Source organism: Symphalangus syndactylus, chromosome 3 (assembly GCF_028878055.3).
Source record: "Symphalangus syndactylus isolate Jambi chromosome 3, NHGRI_mSymSyn1-v2.1_pri, whole genome shotgun sequence".
NCBI lineage: Eukaryota > Metazoa > Chordata > Mammalia > Primates > Hylobatidae > Symphalangus > Symphalangus syndactylus.
The window spans coordinates 9,968,084-9,986,299 of record NC_072425.2 but is presented as its reverse complement, the minus strand read 5'-3'; the positions used below and the strand labels follow the sequence as shown (position 1 = coordinate 9,986,299).

Genomic DNA, 18,216 nt, shown 5'->3' with positions numbered 1-18,216 from the left:
ATGTTCCGTCGTAACTTCCGGCTGTGTTAGGTTTTCCGGCGCACGCGGAGGGTTGTACCGCTGGGCCTCCTCAGATTGCATCCGGCTGTGTTAGGTGTCCCGGGACAGGTAGAGGGGTGCTCCACCGGCCGTCTCCACCCTGCACAGGTTCATCCGCTCCCCATCCTTGGGGGCGTGTGTGACACTGTGGCTCTCAGCCTCCACCGTGTTCACTGCCTTCTGCATTAATTTGCCGAGTTGAAAGGAAGCTCTTGGGCGATGAGTCTTCTGCCCCAGGCGGCACAGGCACCTGGGGTCCTTCTGGGATCCTCCTGGAGTCCCCTGCGGTCTTCTGCACCTGTTGCTTGGCTGGTGACCCTTGACCCCCGGGTTGTCCGTACCCAGAATCCGTGGGACGGTCACCTCTCAACTCCACCTCACTGGCGATTAGAAGGCTATTTGCTTATGATGGAGTATAAAAGAAAAAGGAAACCTTTCTTATGTGAAATCATGTTCAGGTTTAAGTGAAACAGCTCTTTGAGGCTTTGGAAATCATTGAAAACGTTATTTTTTTTTCAAATCTCCTATTTTATTATTCATGGTTCTTCCTTAAAGAATAACCAGCTGCCTGCACTGGAGACATAATTAACAGCCGAAGCGGGGTCCCGTCTTTCTCAGATCTGCCTCTGCCCGAGGCACCTCCTTTTAGCCTCAGCACCTTTTCGGTCTCACTAGAGCAGTCTTGTTAACAGGAGGACGGGCGTGGTGGGCTGGGGCTGCCCTCCAGGTATTTCCATTCTCATTAAGGAAATGCTCCTATATCTGTCCTTCCTGTGGAATGCGAAGCCCCCTGCTCCGTGTGTGTAGACGCACACCCGGTATGCAGGAGAGGTAGCTTGCTGTGAAACAGGAATTTCGTTTAGGATCTAACAGTGGCTCGTTGAATGTGGGTGTGATGTAGCTGCTAACTGCAGCATCGTCACCTGAATGTGGTCAAAGGGGCTGATGGGCACTTTTCCTCTCTTTTAATATACATCCCTCTGGGGATGGAGAGAAGAGAAGTTTGGGAGAGATGGATGGTCTAAATCAAGTCCAGGCAACTTTTTGGAAAGGAATGGCACATGTGTCCTGGGCAGAGACTAGAAGTAGCCATCAGCACAGTGACCCGGATTCTGAACTGAGCTCTGTGTCACCTGCACAGAGGTTTCCTGGGTCCCGCCCCCTGCCTAGATTGGCAGGTAGGCGTATGAGTGGCTTGGCTGAACTCAGTCCCCTGTGAGAAATACAAGGTTAGGACATGTGTGAGCTCTTCATGGATACAAGTGTGCATTCAGGACAGGATTTTAAGCCAGACAAATAGAGACCTGCCAAAGACAGTGGCCAGCGCCAACCCTGTGGGCAGCTGAGCACCTCACTGCAGTGCTGCTTCCTGCGTGGGTGTTTGGATATTCACCAGGTCAGAGTCCCTAAATCCATCTCTGGTCTGTGTGCACCTTGCAGACTTCTAGAATTAAAGAGCTGGTAGGTGCTACAGTCAGTGCATAAATTTGCATTCATTCCCAACTCTGCAAGCTGCTGTGCTTTATTTAGAGGGATTGTGGGACGCCAACACAACGTGTACGAGGCACAGAAAATACAGTGTCACAGTGGAATGTTCATGTCTCACCTCAGTTCAGCTCAGCAGTGTGTGTCCCTTTCTCCCAAACACCAGCCACCCTCCTATGGACACGGGCGGGTGGGGGACGGTGGCGGGGGGCGGAGCATGATGAAACTCCATTTGGATTTCTAGAGCTGAAGCCTGTGAAATGCTTAGGAAATATTTATTGAGTAGAGAGGATGGATAAGGGATAGGTGGGTGGGTGAGTGGAGGGGTGTGGATAGGTAGGCAGGTGGATAAATGGGTAGGTGCATGGGTGTGTAAGTAGATGGATAGATAGGTGGGTTGGTGGGAAGAGAGGTGGATGAATGGTTGGGTGGGCAGGTGGGTAGATACGTAGATGGTTGGATGAGTGGGCAGGTAAGTAGACAGGTGGATGAATGGAAGGGTAGGTGTATAGGTAGACAGGCAAATTGAATGGGTAGGCAGGTAGGTAGACACATGGATAGACACATAGGTGGACTGCTGGGCAGAGAGGTGGATGAATGGATAGGTGGGCAGGTAAGTAGACAGGTGGATGAATGGAGGGGTAGGTAGATAGGTAGACAGCCAAATAGATGAATGGCTAGGTGGGTAGGTAGGCAGGTAGATGTATACATAGGTAGGCCAGTGGGTGGATAGGTGGGTGAATGGATGGGTGGGCAGGTGGGTAGACAGTTGGGTGAATGGAGGGGTGGGTAGATAGGTAGGCAGATGGATGAATGGGTGGGTGGGTGGGTAGGTAGACAGTTAGATGGATAGACAGGTAGATGGATAGACAGATAGGTGGGCCAGTGGGTAAACAGGTGGATGAATGGGTAGGTGGGCAGATGGGTAGACAGGTGGATGGATGGGTGGGCAGATGAGTAGACAGGTAGATGGTGGATGGGTGGGTAGACAGGTGGATGAATGGAGGCATGGGTGGGTAGGTAGACAGGCAGATGGATGAGTGGGTGGGTGGGTAGACAGGCAGATAGATGAATGGGTGGGTGGGTGGGTAGACAGGTAGATGGATTAATGGGTAGGTGGGTAGACAGGCAGATGAGTGGGTGGGTGGGTAGACAGGTAGATGGATGAGTAGGTGGATAGGTGAGAAGGTAGGTAGACAGCTAGGTGCGTGGTTGGGTGGGTGGGCAGGTGGAGTCTGGGGCAGAGGCTGTGCACTGGCATGCAGGCGGTCCCCCAGGCGGCCCATGCAGCATGACTCATTCCTGGCCCAGCTCTTATGCCTCCTCCTTAAACTCTCTTTCAGGGCTCTATTGGATTCCCTGGATTTTCTGGTGCCAACGGAGAGAAGGGCGGCAGGGTAAGGACAGCCTGGCCCCTGGGCAGGCAGCTTGTTTGGCTGCCTCGGTGCATAGCGAGTTGGTTCTCCAGCCAATGGCCTGTTTATTTCTCACTCTTTTGCTTCTGAAACTGCTCTCCTGAATGGCTGGCCTTAAGCTCTTGACGTTTAGCACCAAGCGCTGGTGACACTCTCCAGACGCTGAGCTAGGCAGGTATGTGATAGGCAGGGTCAGAGACAGGAAGGAAGTGTGTTGAGAAAATGGGGCTTTCTAATTAGCACCACAATCCAGAAGACTCTTTCTGGTCATTCTGAAAATCAGATTCTTCTCCTCTACCCAAGTGGACTTTTCCTCCAAGCTAATTTTAAAAGGAAGGGAAAAAGGAGATTGTTTTTTTCCTTTCAAAAATGTCCTGCTACCTACCGTCGTCCAAATTTAAAGTCATTTAAATTAACATTAACTTGAACAGGGTTAGCAAGCTGCTGTTGTCATAAACACCCACCAGGTTGCAGTGTGGTTCGAGTCCCCTTTGTTCTCACCCTCAACGAAGGAACCGGGGGCCGGGCTGAGGGAGCTGTGTTCTCCCCGCACCTTCTGGAGCCCCCGCGGCCCAGGCCTCCCTGCAGGAGCTGTCCTGGATGCTTCTTAGTGAAATCACAGTGCCTGAGCATTGCCACTCGGGAAAACAGGAGAGAGATGGTCCTCAGGCCTTGGACTCTGAGCTGGCCTTGTCCACGGGGCGTATGGCAGGGACAGAGAAAGGCCAGTCTGTGGTATACATGCAGGACAGCATCTGCAGAGCAGGCCTGGGGGACCTGCTCCCTGAAAGATGGCAGAGCTCACACCTGCCTCGTAGCCCCAGCCATGATCCTGCGGCCCTGCCCAGCCCATCCTCCTATGCCCCATCCTGCTCTCCCAGGGCAGACAGAGCTACAGGGTTGCAGCTCCCTCTTGGGCCCATCCCTCCTGGCTAAAACCTTATGAGCAAACAAATGTGTTCTGCCAGATTCACAAAATAGGAAAAGGAAGACTGTTCTGAGCGTAAGTTGACAGCACAGACCCAAGGAAACTATTATCTCCATCTCCACCTCTCTCTGTCTCTGTCTTTCTACCCATCTATCCATCCACCCACCCATCCATCCGTCCATCCATCCACGCACCAACACATCCATCCACGCACCCATCCATCCACGCACCCATCCATCCACGCACCCATCCATCCATCCATCCATCCATCCACCCACCCACCCACCCATCCATCCACCCACCCATCCATCCACCCACCCATCCACCCACCCATCCATCCAGCCAACCAGCCACCCACCCATCCCCCCACCCACCCACCCATCCACCCATCCACCCATCCATCCAGCCACCCACCCATCCACCCATCCATCCATCCATCTATCCATCTATCCATCTACCTACCCATCCATCCATCCATCCACCCACCCATCCACCAACCCATCTATCCAGCCAACCAGCCACCCACCCATCTACCTACCCACCCACCCACCCCCCACCCATCCACCCATCCGTCCAGCCACCCACCCATCCATCCATCTATCCATCTACCTACCCATCCATCCATCCGTCCACCCATCCACCCATCCACCCATCTACCCATTCATCCATCCATCCATCCATCTTCTATTATCTGTCTATCTCTGTCTGTATCTATCCAACCCATCCACCTCTCCATCTGTCTCTATCTAGCTGTCATTCTTCCTCTGGAGAAGGCCTGGCTAGTGCCTTTGGGGATATACTGTCTTCTGAAATACTCTTAGGTACCACTCTGGGAAGCATGGGGAATGTGGGGTACCCCGGTGGGCTGCTCCTGTGCTGGAGACCTTTCACACTGCACTGCAGTGAGAGTGTCTGGGAGAGGATATGACCTTCTGCAGCTGGTCATGGGATGTGACCGCAAGCCTTTTCCATGGAGGACCGTGTGGGACCAGAGACCTCGTGGAGCACCGGGAGCCCTTGCTCACTCCTATGGTCCTGACCAGGGCTCTGCCCCTCATGTGTCTCCGCCTCCCCATCCCCGAGCCAAGGAGCTTAGATGGATGCTCCAGATGTCCAGGGCATCAGCACTGTGGGTCACCAGACACAACACAAACCTGACTCAAGCCCAGACCTGCCAGGCACCATGCACCATGCACCCCAGTCACACATAGGAGCCACTCACAGCCTTTCTGCAGCCTCTGGGTGTCTGGCCCTGCCCAAGGATATTTCATTCACTGCTGCACCTGGCTGGTGGCACAACCCATAACACAGACCTCAGGCCAAAAGAGTGAGGCCATTTGCTTCCCCTTGAGCCGTGGTGGTGGTGGTTCATGCGTGTGAGATGGAGCCCTGGCCTGCTTCATCTTTGCCGTCACAGCCTTCAGAGCCTCCTGTTCAGGACGCTGAGCACAGCCTTTGCCCACATGAGCCTTCAGTGGCATCATCACTGCAGAATGATGCCTGCAGCACTGCCCGGCTTTCTGGTCAGGGTTGATGCTTTGTGCCAAGTTTGGGGAATGACGGAGAGTGTGGGTGCCCTCTGGTCTACTAGGTTGGGCTTCCCGAATGTCCACAGGAAGCTGGGGGCTGGGCTGTCCTTGCAAAGGGACCCTTCCTCTTTTGTTGACTGCAGAAGCCTCACTCAGGTTACCCAGAAGCCTCTGGGCGCTGGCTTGCCTTCTGCACCTCGGTGAACAGATGCTGCCTCCCGGGTTTCGCCCTTGGCCGCCCTTCTTTTGCCTTGGGCTTTGGACTTGGTAGTCTTGGGGGCAGTCCATTCACTTAAACAGCACACGCATCACAAGTCCTTTCTAAGTGCTGGGTGCTCTGCTAGGCTCTGAGGACTCTGGTGGTCAAACCAGACATCCCTCTGGCATCCAGAGAGGAACACCACCTAGTGAGCAGCACTCAGGAGTGGTGGCTGTGACGGTTAAGGACAAGGGTGAGTCAGGGAAAGGTCATAGGCACCAGATTCTGACCCAGAAGGTCCAGGGAGGCCTCCTGGAGCAGTGACATTTTTCCTGAGCCCTGCAGGAGGGACAGAAGTGGATAGGTGAGGTATGGAAAGCAGGCAGAGCTGTGGGGTCAGGAGGTGAGGACCCAGGGGCTGGCACAGAGCCAAGCCCGGCAAGGGAGACGTGGCAGTAGGCTGTGGGCCGCAGAGCCTGCCGGGGCAGCCAGCTGCTTTGGGGGAAGCTCTTTATTCCAAGGCACTGGGACCCACTGGAGGTTTTAGCCAGGGGGAATGGCACTGAAGGTTGTTTGAAACAGCTCTGGTCCCAGTGTGGGGCAGGAATGGGAAGCGGACCATTCTAATGGTCAAAGGGAAAGCCAGTGGGATGTCTGTGCTCATCCAGAGAGGTCTTTTATTTATTTATTTATTTATTTATTTATTTATTTATTTTGAGACAGAGTCTCGCTTTGTCACCCGGGCTGGAACGCAGTGGTGTGATCTCAGCTCACTGCAACCTCCAGCTCCCAGGCTCAAGTGATTCTCCTGCTTCAGCCTCCTCAGTAGCTGAGATTACAGGTCGCCTGGCTAATTTTTGTATTTTTAGTAGAGACAAGGTTTCATCATGTTGACCGGGCCGGTTTCGAACTCCTGACCTCAAATGATCTGCCCGCCTCAGCCTCGCAAAGTGCTGGGATTACAGGCACGAACCACCGTGCCTGGCCCAGAGAGGTCTTTTAGAAGATCTTCGATGTTCTGGCCAGACCTATCCTTCTAGGTACTAGGATGCCAGGCCTGAGTGTCTGCATGCATGCGTGCATGTGTGTGTGTGCGCATGTGTGTGTGCATGTGTGTGTATGTATGTGTGTGTGCGCATGTGTATGTGTGTCTGCCTTCCATATGAGGGCTGCCTCCCTCTGTCTGCCTGGTCCTACCTTCTGCAGAGCTAGCGTTGGTTCTATGGACCTTGACTATGGGCCAGACGTGGAAATGGTAGGAACATAAGCTGCTATGTCAAGCCAGCTGAAGCCAAAGGAAGAGGAGTGGGTGTGAACAAAGCGTTGCTTTGCCCCTCGGGCCAAGGAGGGATCCCAGGAGCCCCTTCCCGGGAAGGGGGAAGACCCTCTCTTCAGATGCACCTGCCCGCCAGTGGAAGGCCTCTCCTAGCTGTGTTTGGCTTCCCCAGTAGAAGTTCCCCTCTCAAGCTGCGTTTGGCTTCCCAGCACGGCCATTGCTGGGACTGTCCACTCCTTCCTAAGGGCAAGAAGACAGGTGCCCACAAGGAATTTGCCAGGGAGAAGGAAGGTTAAGGAGACTAGGGGGGACATTCTGTTCCACAGTTCCAGTCACAGGGACTCGAAATTCTTTGGCTTGAGTTAGTTCATAAAGAAAACAGATGAGCAAGATGCCTGCTGGGAGCCCCAGATGGCATTGTGGCCGAGTTGGTATTTTGCTCCCTGCCAGGGCCCCAGCTCCTGTGCCTCGGGCACAGTCAGTTTGGGTTGCAGCCATTTGTGTTGCAGGATTAAACCTGTGGTCCAGGTCATAGAGGGACTGTTTTAGGGTGGAGGATTTTCATTCTAGGGGAGGATGGGAATGAGTAAACCTGGCAGCTGGGGCTCATTCGCACCTAAATGCCAGGAGTCACCAGGTTGGCCGTGGGCATCCTCGCCTGTAGAATGCCTATCACTGGAAGAAAGCAGATGTTTCGTTAATTTTCATATGCAAATATTTATTGGAAGCCAAAGGATATCACCATAGTAATTGAAGAACTGGAACCGGAGCGCATTGTTAAAAAGCTACATAATTAACTCATCATCATAAATGGTTTTATTAAATGGATTTCAAAATGGGAGACTCTAGGAAGCAGTTTTGACTCTGGCAGCAAATTAATGAAAGCCGATGAGGGGAAACTTATCAGGTGGCCTCCAGCCATACCGATCCACCTTGGGCGGAGCATTAGAAACCAGTCAAGTTCAGCCAGGCACGGTGGCTCACGCCTGTAATCCCAGCACTTTGGGAGACTGAGGCGGGTGAATCACGAGGTCAAGAGATCAAGACCATCCTGGCCAACATGGTGAAACCACGTCTCTACTAAAATTAGCTGGGCATGGTGGCGTGCGCCTGTAAGGCAGAAGAATAGCTTGAACCTGGGAGGTGGAAGTTGCAGTCAGCCAAGATCACGCCATTGCATTCATTCCAGCCTGGCGACGGAGTGAGACTCTGTCACAAAAAAAAAAAAAAAAAAAAAAGAACAAAAAACAGTCAAGTTCAGGAAGCTGAGTTGGGACACGGTGGGGACGTAGGGGCCGCCACGCGTTCAGCCTACGGCTTCTGTGCGCTGTAGGTTAAATGCATCTTACAGCTCTGACATCTTTGCACTGCATTTGTTTTCTGTGGTTTGGAAAATGCAAAACCACAACAGAAAAAAGAGTATAAATTCTATTAGAGGAGAAGCCGATGATTCTTGGATATATTATTTATATATTAAATTGCAAGTTTGCACGTCTGCAGAGCCTGTTGAAAATTTAATGGGTAATATTCTTAACTAGCAAAAGTAAATTATGTATGAAAGGGGTTGACTTTCTTCTCTTTTCTTGCAATAATGATTTCCCTCCCTGCTGAGGACAGAGAGAGAGAGATGAGAAGGAGGGGAAGGAGGGAGGAAGGAGGAGGAGGGATGTGGTGGTGCTCTGAGGAAAGAAACCAGATAATAGTATAAACATCCATCAGACTGCAGGAGGAAAATTGGATTTCAGCAGGACTTGTGCAGGAGTGCAAAGCTCTGTGTGTTGGGTGTGCGGTGAGCTTCTCGCCCTGATAAATCTCCTGTTAAAACACGGAAAAGGTGGGTGGCGGGGAGGCCTACGCTCCTAGCCTGCCCAGAATTCACAGTCTCTCAATAACCCAGGAGAGAGCTGCCACCTGAGCGGGGCCGGGCATTTAGAGAGTGACTGACCAGCCCCTTCTCTGATTCTAGGGGACCCCTGGAAAGCCGGGACCGCGGGGGCAGCGAGGCCCAACGGTAACGACCCTTTCAGCTCGTGGGCATGTTTGGGAAACGGGAGCATGGTTTAGGGTGCACATGCTGGGGGCGGGGGGAAGGCGGTGTCAGTGAGTCGGGACTTGAGCTGACCTTCCTTCTCTCCCATCTGTACAGGGTCCAAGGGGTGAAAGAGGCCCCCGGGGCATCACTGGGAAGCCTGGCCCCAAGGTATGTTTTTGGCCTCCTGGGTGGCGGGCGGCATGAACCCAAGTTGCAGGGCTACAGAGACATGGAGCATCTGAGGGTGTCTGTGACCTTTTTTATTTAAAAAAAAAAAAAAAAGGCAGGACATTTTCTTAGGTGTATTTAAGAAGAAGCTTATCCCCTCCAGCAGCCTCTGGATGCCTTAGATCAGATTTAATTAAGTGGCTGAGAATGATGGTCATGAGACGTGGCCCCAGCAGAGCAGGGACAGGGCCTCGCCCCAACACCTGGGACCCCAGAGGCGGCAGCAGGGGGCCAGGCCCACCGCAGACTCACCCGCCCTGGTCGGGAGGCCCTATTTCCTCTCTTGAAAGGGGTTTGAGAGCTGCAGAGGCCTCTACCAGAACCTACAGAAAGTGCTTTCTGGCAGGGGAAGGCCCAGGCTGGCCTTGTGCACATTCTTCCCACTGAGGGGCATTGAAGCCACTCGTTGGATGGAGCATCTGGACACAGACCCAGCAGGCGGGCTGCTCCTACCTGTCCAGAATGCCACTCCAGAGCGGGTTCCTGCTGGGATGAGTCTTCCAGTGGCTAAGGGGCCGAGCTGGCCCATCCTTCAGCTGACCGGAATGCACCCACAAGCTATCCTGAACTCCTCCAGGACAAGCTCTGGGGCACTTCTCGTGTGCCCCGTGACCTGACATGAGGCTCACCTATGAGAACTCAGAGCAGCAGCTGTCACATGGGGGTGGCCCTAGAGCGGGTCCCTGTGTTCTGCCTCTCCATGACTTTTCCAGGTGCTCGAGGCTGGGGCGCAGCCTTTGTCCCACTTAGGAGACTGTTCTGGAAATGTCCATCCCTGTAGACACTGGGCTGTCAGCTGCATGCAGAGGCAGGGGGACAGGCAGGCTTTGGTAGCCACAGATCAGTGCCAATGCCTTCTGCCCCTTAATGAGGGTCAGGGCCACCTTGAGGGGTGCACACAGGCAATATTTGACTCAGACATTTTGATGACGTTATGGACCACAGTCTTTTCATCCAAATAATAACAATCATAAGCTTTTCCCCCTCTCTTCTTTCCTCTCAAGGGCAACTCCGGAGGTGACGGCCCAGCTGGCCCTCCTGGTGAACGGGTAAGCAGCTGGAACCTTCGGGGGTGTCTCCGAGGACAGAGCCTGCCTTGAATGTCCCCTGCACTTTGTCCTGGGGTGGGCTGGGGCCAGGGAGGCACGCCTCAGACGCTGCTGAAGAGTAGGGTTTTCCTAAGATCCCAAGGGTGGGCCACGCCCAGGGAGTGAACTCTTCCATAGGTCAGGGGCCTCGACCCCAGCCCTGGTCTTGGGGTTTGGGAGTGGCTGAGATGACAGGAAATGGGTCCTGGGCCCCATCCTGGTGGTGAGGCAGGGGGAGGGAGGGGCTGGAATAATGGAGGAAAGGCCACGGGGGTGGGAAGAAATGACACCTGCGTTCAGAGAGCGATCGGCACAGGCACATCAGCAGCGGGAGCTGCTCGGGAGAGACCTCTTGTCCTCAAACTGGCCTTTCTCTGTTCCCAGGGACCCAACGGACCCCAAGGACCCACGGGATTTCCTGGACCAAAGGGTCCCCCTGTGAGTAATGGCTTCCTTGCTGGGCCAGCACTACCTGTCCCCTCCGACACTCGCCTGTTTTCTCTGAGGTCTGCTCGGAGCTGTCACAGCGGCCGGTGGGTGGAGGGAGGCCTGAGGTGAAATTCTGGCTGTGCAGATGAGGGGGAGACCCCCTCCTGCCAAGGCTGCTGTGGGGCAGTCCGTGGCTGTGTCCCACTGCCGGGGCTGCCGGCGCTGGAGAGAGCTGCACGCTGGGGTCCTCTCTCCTTGAGACTGAAGTGATTTTCTCGCTGAGTTCTGTGTTAGTGCCCTGGGGCCGCCATCACAAATGACCAGGAACTGGGTGTGGCTCCTCTCTCACAGCCCTGGAGGCCAGAAGTTGGAGAGCAAAGTGTGGTCAGTCAGAGCTGGCACCATCTGGAAGCTCTAGGGGAGACAGGGTACCAGGCCTCTCCCGGGGGCTGGTAGCTGCTGCCAGTCCTTGGCACCCAGTGGCCTGTGCACACTCACCCTGGCCGCTGCCCCCATCCATCTTCACGTGGACTTCCGTCTGTGTCTCTCTGTCTTCTAATCTCTTTCTTTTTTTTGTTTTTTGAGACAGAGTCTCACTCTGTCACCCAGGCTGGAGTGCAGTGGCGCGATCTCGGCTCACTGCAACCTCTGCCTCCTGGGTTCAAGCCATTCTCCTGCCTCAGCCTCCCGAGTAGCTGGGATTACAGGCATGTGCCACCACACCCAGCCAATTTTTGTATTTTTAGTAGAGACGGAGTTTCACTGTGTTGGCCAGGATGGTCTCGAACTCCTGACCTCAGGTGATCCATCTGCCTCAGCCTCCCAAAGTGCTGGGGTTACAGGCGTGAGCCACCATGCCCGGAGCCACCGCGTCCGGCCATCTCTTTCATTTTGTAAGGACACCAGTCACTGGGCTGGGCCCACACCCATCTAGGTTGGCTTCATCCTAATTCAGTTACACTGGCAAAAACCCCATTTCCAAGTGAGGTCACAGGCACAGGTTCTGGGCGTCAGAGCTTCCGCATGTCCTTTTGGGGGACACCCTTCGCCTTATGGCAGGTGTGATGTATCTCCTTCAGTATTGACAACCATCTAGCAGTGGGATTATGACCCAGCAGCCATGGCAGGGCTGGTGGGCGGGGGTTGGACTTTGCAACTGGAGAGACTCGGGTCCTGGCACCAGCTGTGCCACCTGCTGGCTGGACCTCGGGATACCAACTGGCCTCTTCTGCCTCGGTTTCTTCCTTGATAGATGAGGGTGACAACAGCACGTCCCATGGGGCAGTTGTGAGGATTCTGTACAATGACGGGCAGGCGCCAAGGACAGCTTTAGATTTGTTGTCACTGTCCCCGTGCCTGCTGGGTGATTGCCCTTCTCAGAGGATGTGCAGGGGCAGGAGCCATGGAAATAACGGTCACTCCACGTGGCATTAAATCTCAAAGGTGGGTGCTTCTCAGACACGAATGAACCTCCTTTCCTTCGGTTTTTTCTTCAGGGCCCTCCAGGCAAGGATGGACTCCCAGGACACCCTGGACAGAGAGGCGAGACTGTGAGTATCATGGGTGCTGGAGGACGTGGCTGGCTGGCTCTCTGACCACCCTGCATGTCGGCACAGCCCGCGCTGCCCAGCGCCATCTAGAACCCTCCTGGCCTGGGAGAGACAGGTTGGCCTCAGAAAGGCTCACAAGGGCCGGGCCAGCTTCTGCTGACTCAGAGCCAGGCTGTGAGGCGGGGCCGGGGCAGAGCAGTCATGCAGGCCGGCAGCGCCTTGTGGCATCTGTGGGCAGAAGGCCGGTGCTGGCTTTGGGCTGGTTTTGGAAACTTTGGTGAGAGGCCACATTTAAAGACACACACAGATTATCCTGGGCAGACTGAAGCCTCGTGCATCCAGCCTTATTTTCCCTCTAGAGTAATGCTGAGTGCCACCCAGCTTGAGGGATACGTCTTTTAATTGGGAAAGTGCTGGGAAAGGGTCTACATGTTACTCAGTGTCATTCAGTCATTTGAAGCTGCAATACTTCAAGAGGGTGGCTGTGGGCCACGCACCAACCGCATCCGTGTTTACCCAGGCCCTTCCAGCTCCAATCCAGGGGGTCTGGAGGATGCCTGTGATGTCCCCTTTTACAGTAAAGAAAACAAGCACCAGTCAGGTGGAAGTGGCCTCTAATTGGTCACTCCGCTGGGCACGTGGTCTTTGCAGTCAAAGACTCCCCTTTGACCTTGCCCTTCACTTTAGAAATGCATGTCACAGGCTACTTTATCTAGACCAGAAAGGACTCCAACGTTTTCAGTTGGGAGAAAAAGCCCTTATCAGAAATGGGATCATTTTCCTGGCCCCATCAGCCCTTTGAAATTTGGCCCAGCTCCCTAAAGGTGTGTTTCAGGAAAGGGTGCAGGCATGCCTGTAACCTGGCCCACACCTGCAAGCTTGGGGCTCCAGGCTTTGAATATCTGGGGACGTGCAGTGTCGTGACTTCCTCGTCACCATGCTGTGTTCCTTCTCCGAGTGCCCACCTACTCTGTCCAGCTTAAAGGATGAATTGCACAGATGCAAACATTTCCCACTGAGGAGAGTGGGGGGCATGCCAGGGTCACTGCAAGGGTCTCTCCAGCCAGGTGTCTAGGGGTCAAAGTCTCTACAGGACTCTCCCAGCAAAAGCAGGTCCCCTCGTGGAATGGGTCTGTGAGTGCCCTGTTAAATATATTCTCCATGCCTGCTTTGAAAAAATCCCCTTTGTGTCTCTTTGGTTCATTGTGATGAAACCTCTTTTAATTATACGTTCACTGGTGTTCTGCATGGCACATGCTGCCTGATAAATGGAGATTGCTTTGCTCTTTTGTTTATACAGAAAAATTAAAACATTTCTTCTGAGCTTTGCATATTTTTCTCTAATGCCTTTTCAAGGAGACAAGATAGAAGGTTTTACATATTATGTGCTTTTCTCCCTCTGACTTATTCTGGACGGAGGCTGGTAAAAGAATTAAGCTGCTTGTCTCTGCTCAGAAAGTTGTACATGTACTTCCGGCTGCCTTCTGCCACCTCGGCCGCCTCCCTAGACACAGGGCACTGGAGTGATGCCGGTTGGCGCTCCATGTCTCTGAGACCCACTTGGGACATAGCATCTCCTCCATGGGCTAATCCAGACAAGCCTTCCAGAAAGAGCTTCTCTGGAGTGTTGATTTCCTTCTTTTTTAAAAAAATGAAACACAAGTGGTCATTATTTCTCCTAAATGTGAGGCAGAAACTTATTTCTCAGCAAAAGGCTGAGGTCATATTCCATCCTCAACAGCCAGGGGTGGCCGAGGGCCCCTGGGGGAGGCCTTTTTTGTTTCGTGTTAACATTGACATTAGCAAAACTTAACCAAGGCTCCTATCTCCCTTCAGGCTCTTCAGCTCTTCTCCCTGGGTCCACTGAGCAAGGCATGCCCTTGACACCTGTCCACTGCTCCTTACTTCTGACCCCATAAGTGCAGTGTACATTAGAAACGATCATTCTAGCCTACAACTGAGCTGGGTTTAAAGGAGCGAGCCCTCCTAGAGTTTGCAAAGAAGCTGAATCTGGGCTGGGCACAGTGGCTCACGCCTGTAATCCCAACACTTTGGGAGGCCGAGATGGGCCAGAGGTCGGGAGTTTGAGATCAGCCCGGCCAACATGGTGAAACCCCATCTCTACTAAAAATACAAAAATTAGCCAGGCATGGTGGCAGGCACCTGTAATCCCAGCTACTCAGGAGGCTGAGGCAGGAGAATCGCTTGATCCTGGGAGGCGGAGGCTGCAGTGAGCCAAGATCATGCCATTGCACTCTAGCCTGGGCAACAAGAGTGAAACTCTGTCTCAAAAAAAAAAAAAAAAAAAAAGCTAATCTGCTGTGGGTTCGTGTGGCCCGGTGGCTTGGTGTGAGATTTTGCCTCCGACTGCGGGACAGTGAGTCAGTGAGCCCAGGCCTGGGGCCGCTCACCCTCCAGCCCTGGCTTGGCCTCAGGGCCAGCCACCTTCTCCAGAGTCTAGAGTTTGCCTCGAGGCCTCTGAGCAGAAGGTGTGCATGTCTCCACCAGTGTCATGTGGCACCTGCAGATGGCTTCTCGCTGGCACCTGTCATGCTCTGCAGACGTGCCCGGAAATGAAGCTTATGTTGTCTTAAGGTCATCTTTCTCCTTTGAGGGAGAGTACAGAAGGCATGGCGACACCCACAGCCAAGCCAGGATCGTTACCTACGTGTGAGCATGCAGAGCGGGCGTGAGATATTCCCGCTGAATCAAGCTAAAAATAACGCATCCAAGCTGCCGTGTTATGAAAGCAGCTGGCCCTCGCTCTTGCCTGTTTTAAATACATGCTGAGGAGCACGCGGGCAGAGTCACCCGTCGTGCATCAGAGGCGTTGACACCAAAGCAGGTCAGTCGTCACAGAGCCACCGCTGAGAAACAGCCAGAGGTAGCCCCTGGTCCAGAAAGGGCACCAAGCCGACTCAGAAAAGGAATGCTCGGTGACACGATAAAGGCGAATCGCATCGGCCTAAAGATGCAGAGGCGGGAGAGCAGCCAGTGAGATGAGCTTGTGTGGCTTCGTTACCCTCGTGAAATTAGTGCAAATGCACGGTGGCTCACGCCTGTAATCCCAGCACTTTGGGAGGCCAAGGCAGGCGGATCACGAGGTCAGGAGTTCGAGGCCAGCCTGACCAAAATGGTGAAATCCTGTCTCTACTAAAAATACAAAAATTAGCCGGGTGTGGTGGTGTGTGCCTGTAATCCCAGCTACCCAGGAGGGTGAGGCAGGAGAATCACCTGAACCTGGGAGGCAGAGGTTGCAGTGACCCAAGATCGAGTCACTGCACTCCAGCCTGGGTAACAGAGCGAGACTCTCCATCTGGAAAAAACACAAAAATGAAACAAGAGACATGGGCCTCTCACACAAAGTCTGGAACATCTACTATGGGGGGAAGGGAGGTGGGGGGCAAGCGTCCTGCCGAGAACAGCGCAGGGCAGGGTGGCGCAGGCCACTGCAGCACCCTCAGTGCAGTGACTCTCTCTTCACAGGGTTTCCAAGGCAAGACCGGCCCTCCAGGCCCCCCAGGTGTGGTCGGCCCTCAGGTAAGCTCCAGCCTTCCCGGATTCCATGGGTCACCCAGTGTCACTTGCCCGCAGGGAAGAGGGTCCCAGCCCGGGCATCTGTTCCCTCCATGATTCTGGAGGTGCAGGTACTGCTGAGAGGTTATCTTAGGTCCTGAATGCTGGTCAGCATGAGGCTTGCCCCACACAGGAGCAAGCAAAGATGTGTTTGCCCTCAACAGAAACCCAACACGCAGGGCAAGGAAGGCTGCCCAAGGCTCACAGGGTGGCTGGGGCCAGACCTGGGCCAGCTCAGGAGCTGGGCTCATCCCTGCTGTGGGTGTCCAAGGCAGCCGAGTCCTCCTGCCACTGGTCCCTGTAGGTGTCACGGGCCTGCGGTTCTAACCGCAGATCAGTGGCAGATCAGTGTCAGGAGCAGCTTAGAGCTGGGATTGATGGCTTAGAGCTGCAAGACGGGGAGGGATCACCTTGTGTCCTAGAAAGCGCACACCTCATGTAGTGGTGAGTAAGACGTAGACCTGCTGCAGCCACAGAACTGAAGGGCATGTGGGCTTTGCCCCTGGTGTGGCTTTTCTCCCATCCTTGGCCTGTCCTGTGGCTGAATCAGCCTCCCTCAGGGCACGTCCCAGGAAGGCAGGCTTGGCTGTGCGTCCTCTAGGTGCCAGGTGGGGGAAGAGGGTCACGTGGGGCCCAGCAGATGCCAGGCAGTGAGCAGCGTACCAACACCCACCCTCTGGATTTTTGCCAGGAAGAGAAGGCTTGCAAAGGCACTTGGAGGTTTGGTGGGGCTGCAGCAGGCCTTTGCCTCCATGACCATGGCTGTCCTTAGGTTTAGGAAGAGATGCTTGCTCCCTTGCAAGTCACTCGAAACATTTGTGGCTGACACTGATGTTCCCCACAGGGTCCCACGGGAGAAACGGGCCCAATGGGTGAGCGTGGCCACCCTGGGCCACCGGGACCCCCCGGTGAACAGGGGCTTCCGGGCCTTACTGGAAAAGAAGGGACGAAGGTGAGTTTCTGGAGCCTTCTGTGTCAGCTCAGGCGTTTCCTCAAGAATCATTTTGGGACTTTGTGTTTTTCTTGCTCTTTTCTGATGAATGGGTAATTCATCAAACAGACGATCCTCATGCCGGTTCACTCCCCAGACCGCACATTTTGCTCACTTTTCCTTGATTCGCTTCAGAAGTTGTGCTGACCTGCTCAGGGATGGGCGTGAAGGTGGGGGGCAGGGGTCACTACCATCCTCCACCCTCTGCTGTCTCCCCAGCTGCCAGCCCTGCTTCCAGAAATGGATAAAAAGCTCTGGGACTTCGTGTGTCCATAACATGTTTAGCAGAAAGTGGTCCTTTTAAAAACCCCTCACCCCAGCCAGGTGCGGTGGCTCACACCTGTAATCCCAGCACTTTTGGAGGCTGAGGCAGGTGGATCACCTGAGGTCAGGAAGTTGAGACCAGCCTGGCCAACATGATGAAACCCCATCTGTACTAAAAATACAGAAATTATCTGGGTGTGGTGGTGTGCACCTGTAATCCCACCTACTTGGGAGGCTGAGGCAGGAGAATCGCTTGAACCCTCAGGAGGCAGAGGTTGCAGTGAGCCAAGATCGTGTCAGTGCACTCCAGCCTGGTTAACACAAATGAAACTCTGTTTTTTAAAATAAAAAAAAAAAGCACGGTGAAACCCCGTTTCTACTAAAAATACAGAAAAATTAGCCGGGTGTGGTGGTGGGCACCTGTAGTCCCAGCTACTCGGGACGCTGAGGCAGAAGAATAGCGTGAACCCAGGAGGCGGAGCTTGCAGTGAGCCAAGATCACGCCACTGCACTCCAGCCTGGGCGACAGAGCGAGACTCTATCTCAAAAAAAACAAACAAAAAAAACAAAAAAACAGCCCTCACCCCAAGAGCCTGAGAAATTATAAAAATAAAAAGCAAACGTGCTTTTAACCCACCTCTTGGTGCCAGCTCCAACTGCCCCCTTTTCATATCTCCTCCCCTGGGCGCCCCAGGTTGAGTGGCCATAACTTGCTGTGTTAGCACAAAAATAGCCCTTTCCTTTCTGCTCCTCAATAAGGGATGAACCAAAGGCAAGCTCTCCAGCCTGTAGGACCACAGAAGAGTAAACCTGAAAAATAATAAAGTGAAGCAAATGAAGAAATACTGAAAAAAGTCACACACCCGTGTGTGCATGTAGATATAGGAATAAATCCACATGTGTACATGCACACGTGTGTGTATTCTGGACACAAAGAGCTCTCCGAGCTTGGGAAGGTAGCCACAGGCATTTGACCTTCTTGTTTGAAAACAGCACTGTGCTCCATGTTGGACCCCAGAGAGCATTTTGGAAGATATCAAAGCTTTACTGTACCTCAGGGAAAGTCGAGGTTAAGTGGTGACTTTTTTTCGGAAAATGTGGTTTCAGGCTTGAAGAAGTCCCTTAAGTGATAAGTCCATTTAGGATGATGCTTTTAACGCTGTTTTGATCGTGGATTTCTTTGAGCA

The 18,216-nt window shown here is 53.7% G+C and overlaps 1 protein-coding gene across 2 annotated transcripts in view; it reads left to right on the top strand.

Annotated features, from left to right (window-relative positions):
- Positions 1-18,216, top strand: part of COL5A1 (collagen type V alpha 1 chain) — a 210,114-nt gene that overhangs the window by 149,985 nt on the left and 41,913 nt on the right. For both annotated transcript variants that reach the window (XM_055270439.2, XM_055270438.2), the window contains exons 32-39: positions 2,868-2,921; positions 8,838-8,882; positions 9,018-9,071; positions 10,136-10,180; positions 10,604-10,657; positions 12,145-12,198; positions 15,685-15,738; positions 16,619-16,726. In XM_055270439.2, coding sequence (XP_055126414.1) covers positions 2,868-2,921; positions 8,838-8,882; positions 9,018-9,071; positions 10,136-10,180; positions 10,604-10,657; positions 12,145-12,198; positions 15,685-15,738; positions 16,619-16,726 — 468 coding nt within the window. The remainder of the gene's footprint in view (positions 1-2,867; positions 2,922-8,837; positions 8,883-9,017; positions 9,072-10,135; positions 10,181-10,603; positions 10,658-12,144; positions 12,199-15,684; positions 15,739-16,618; positions 16,727-18,216) is intronic.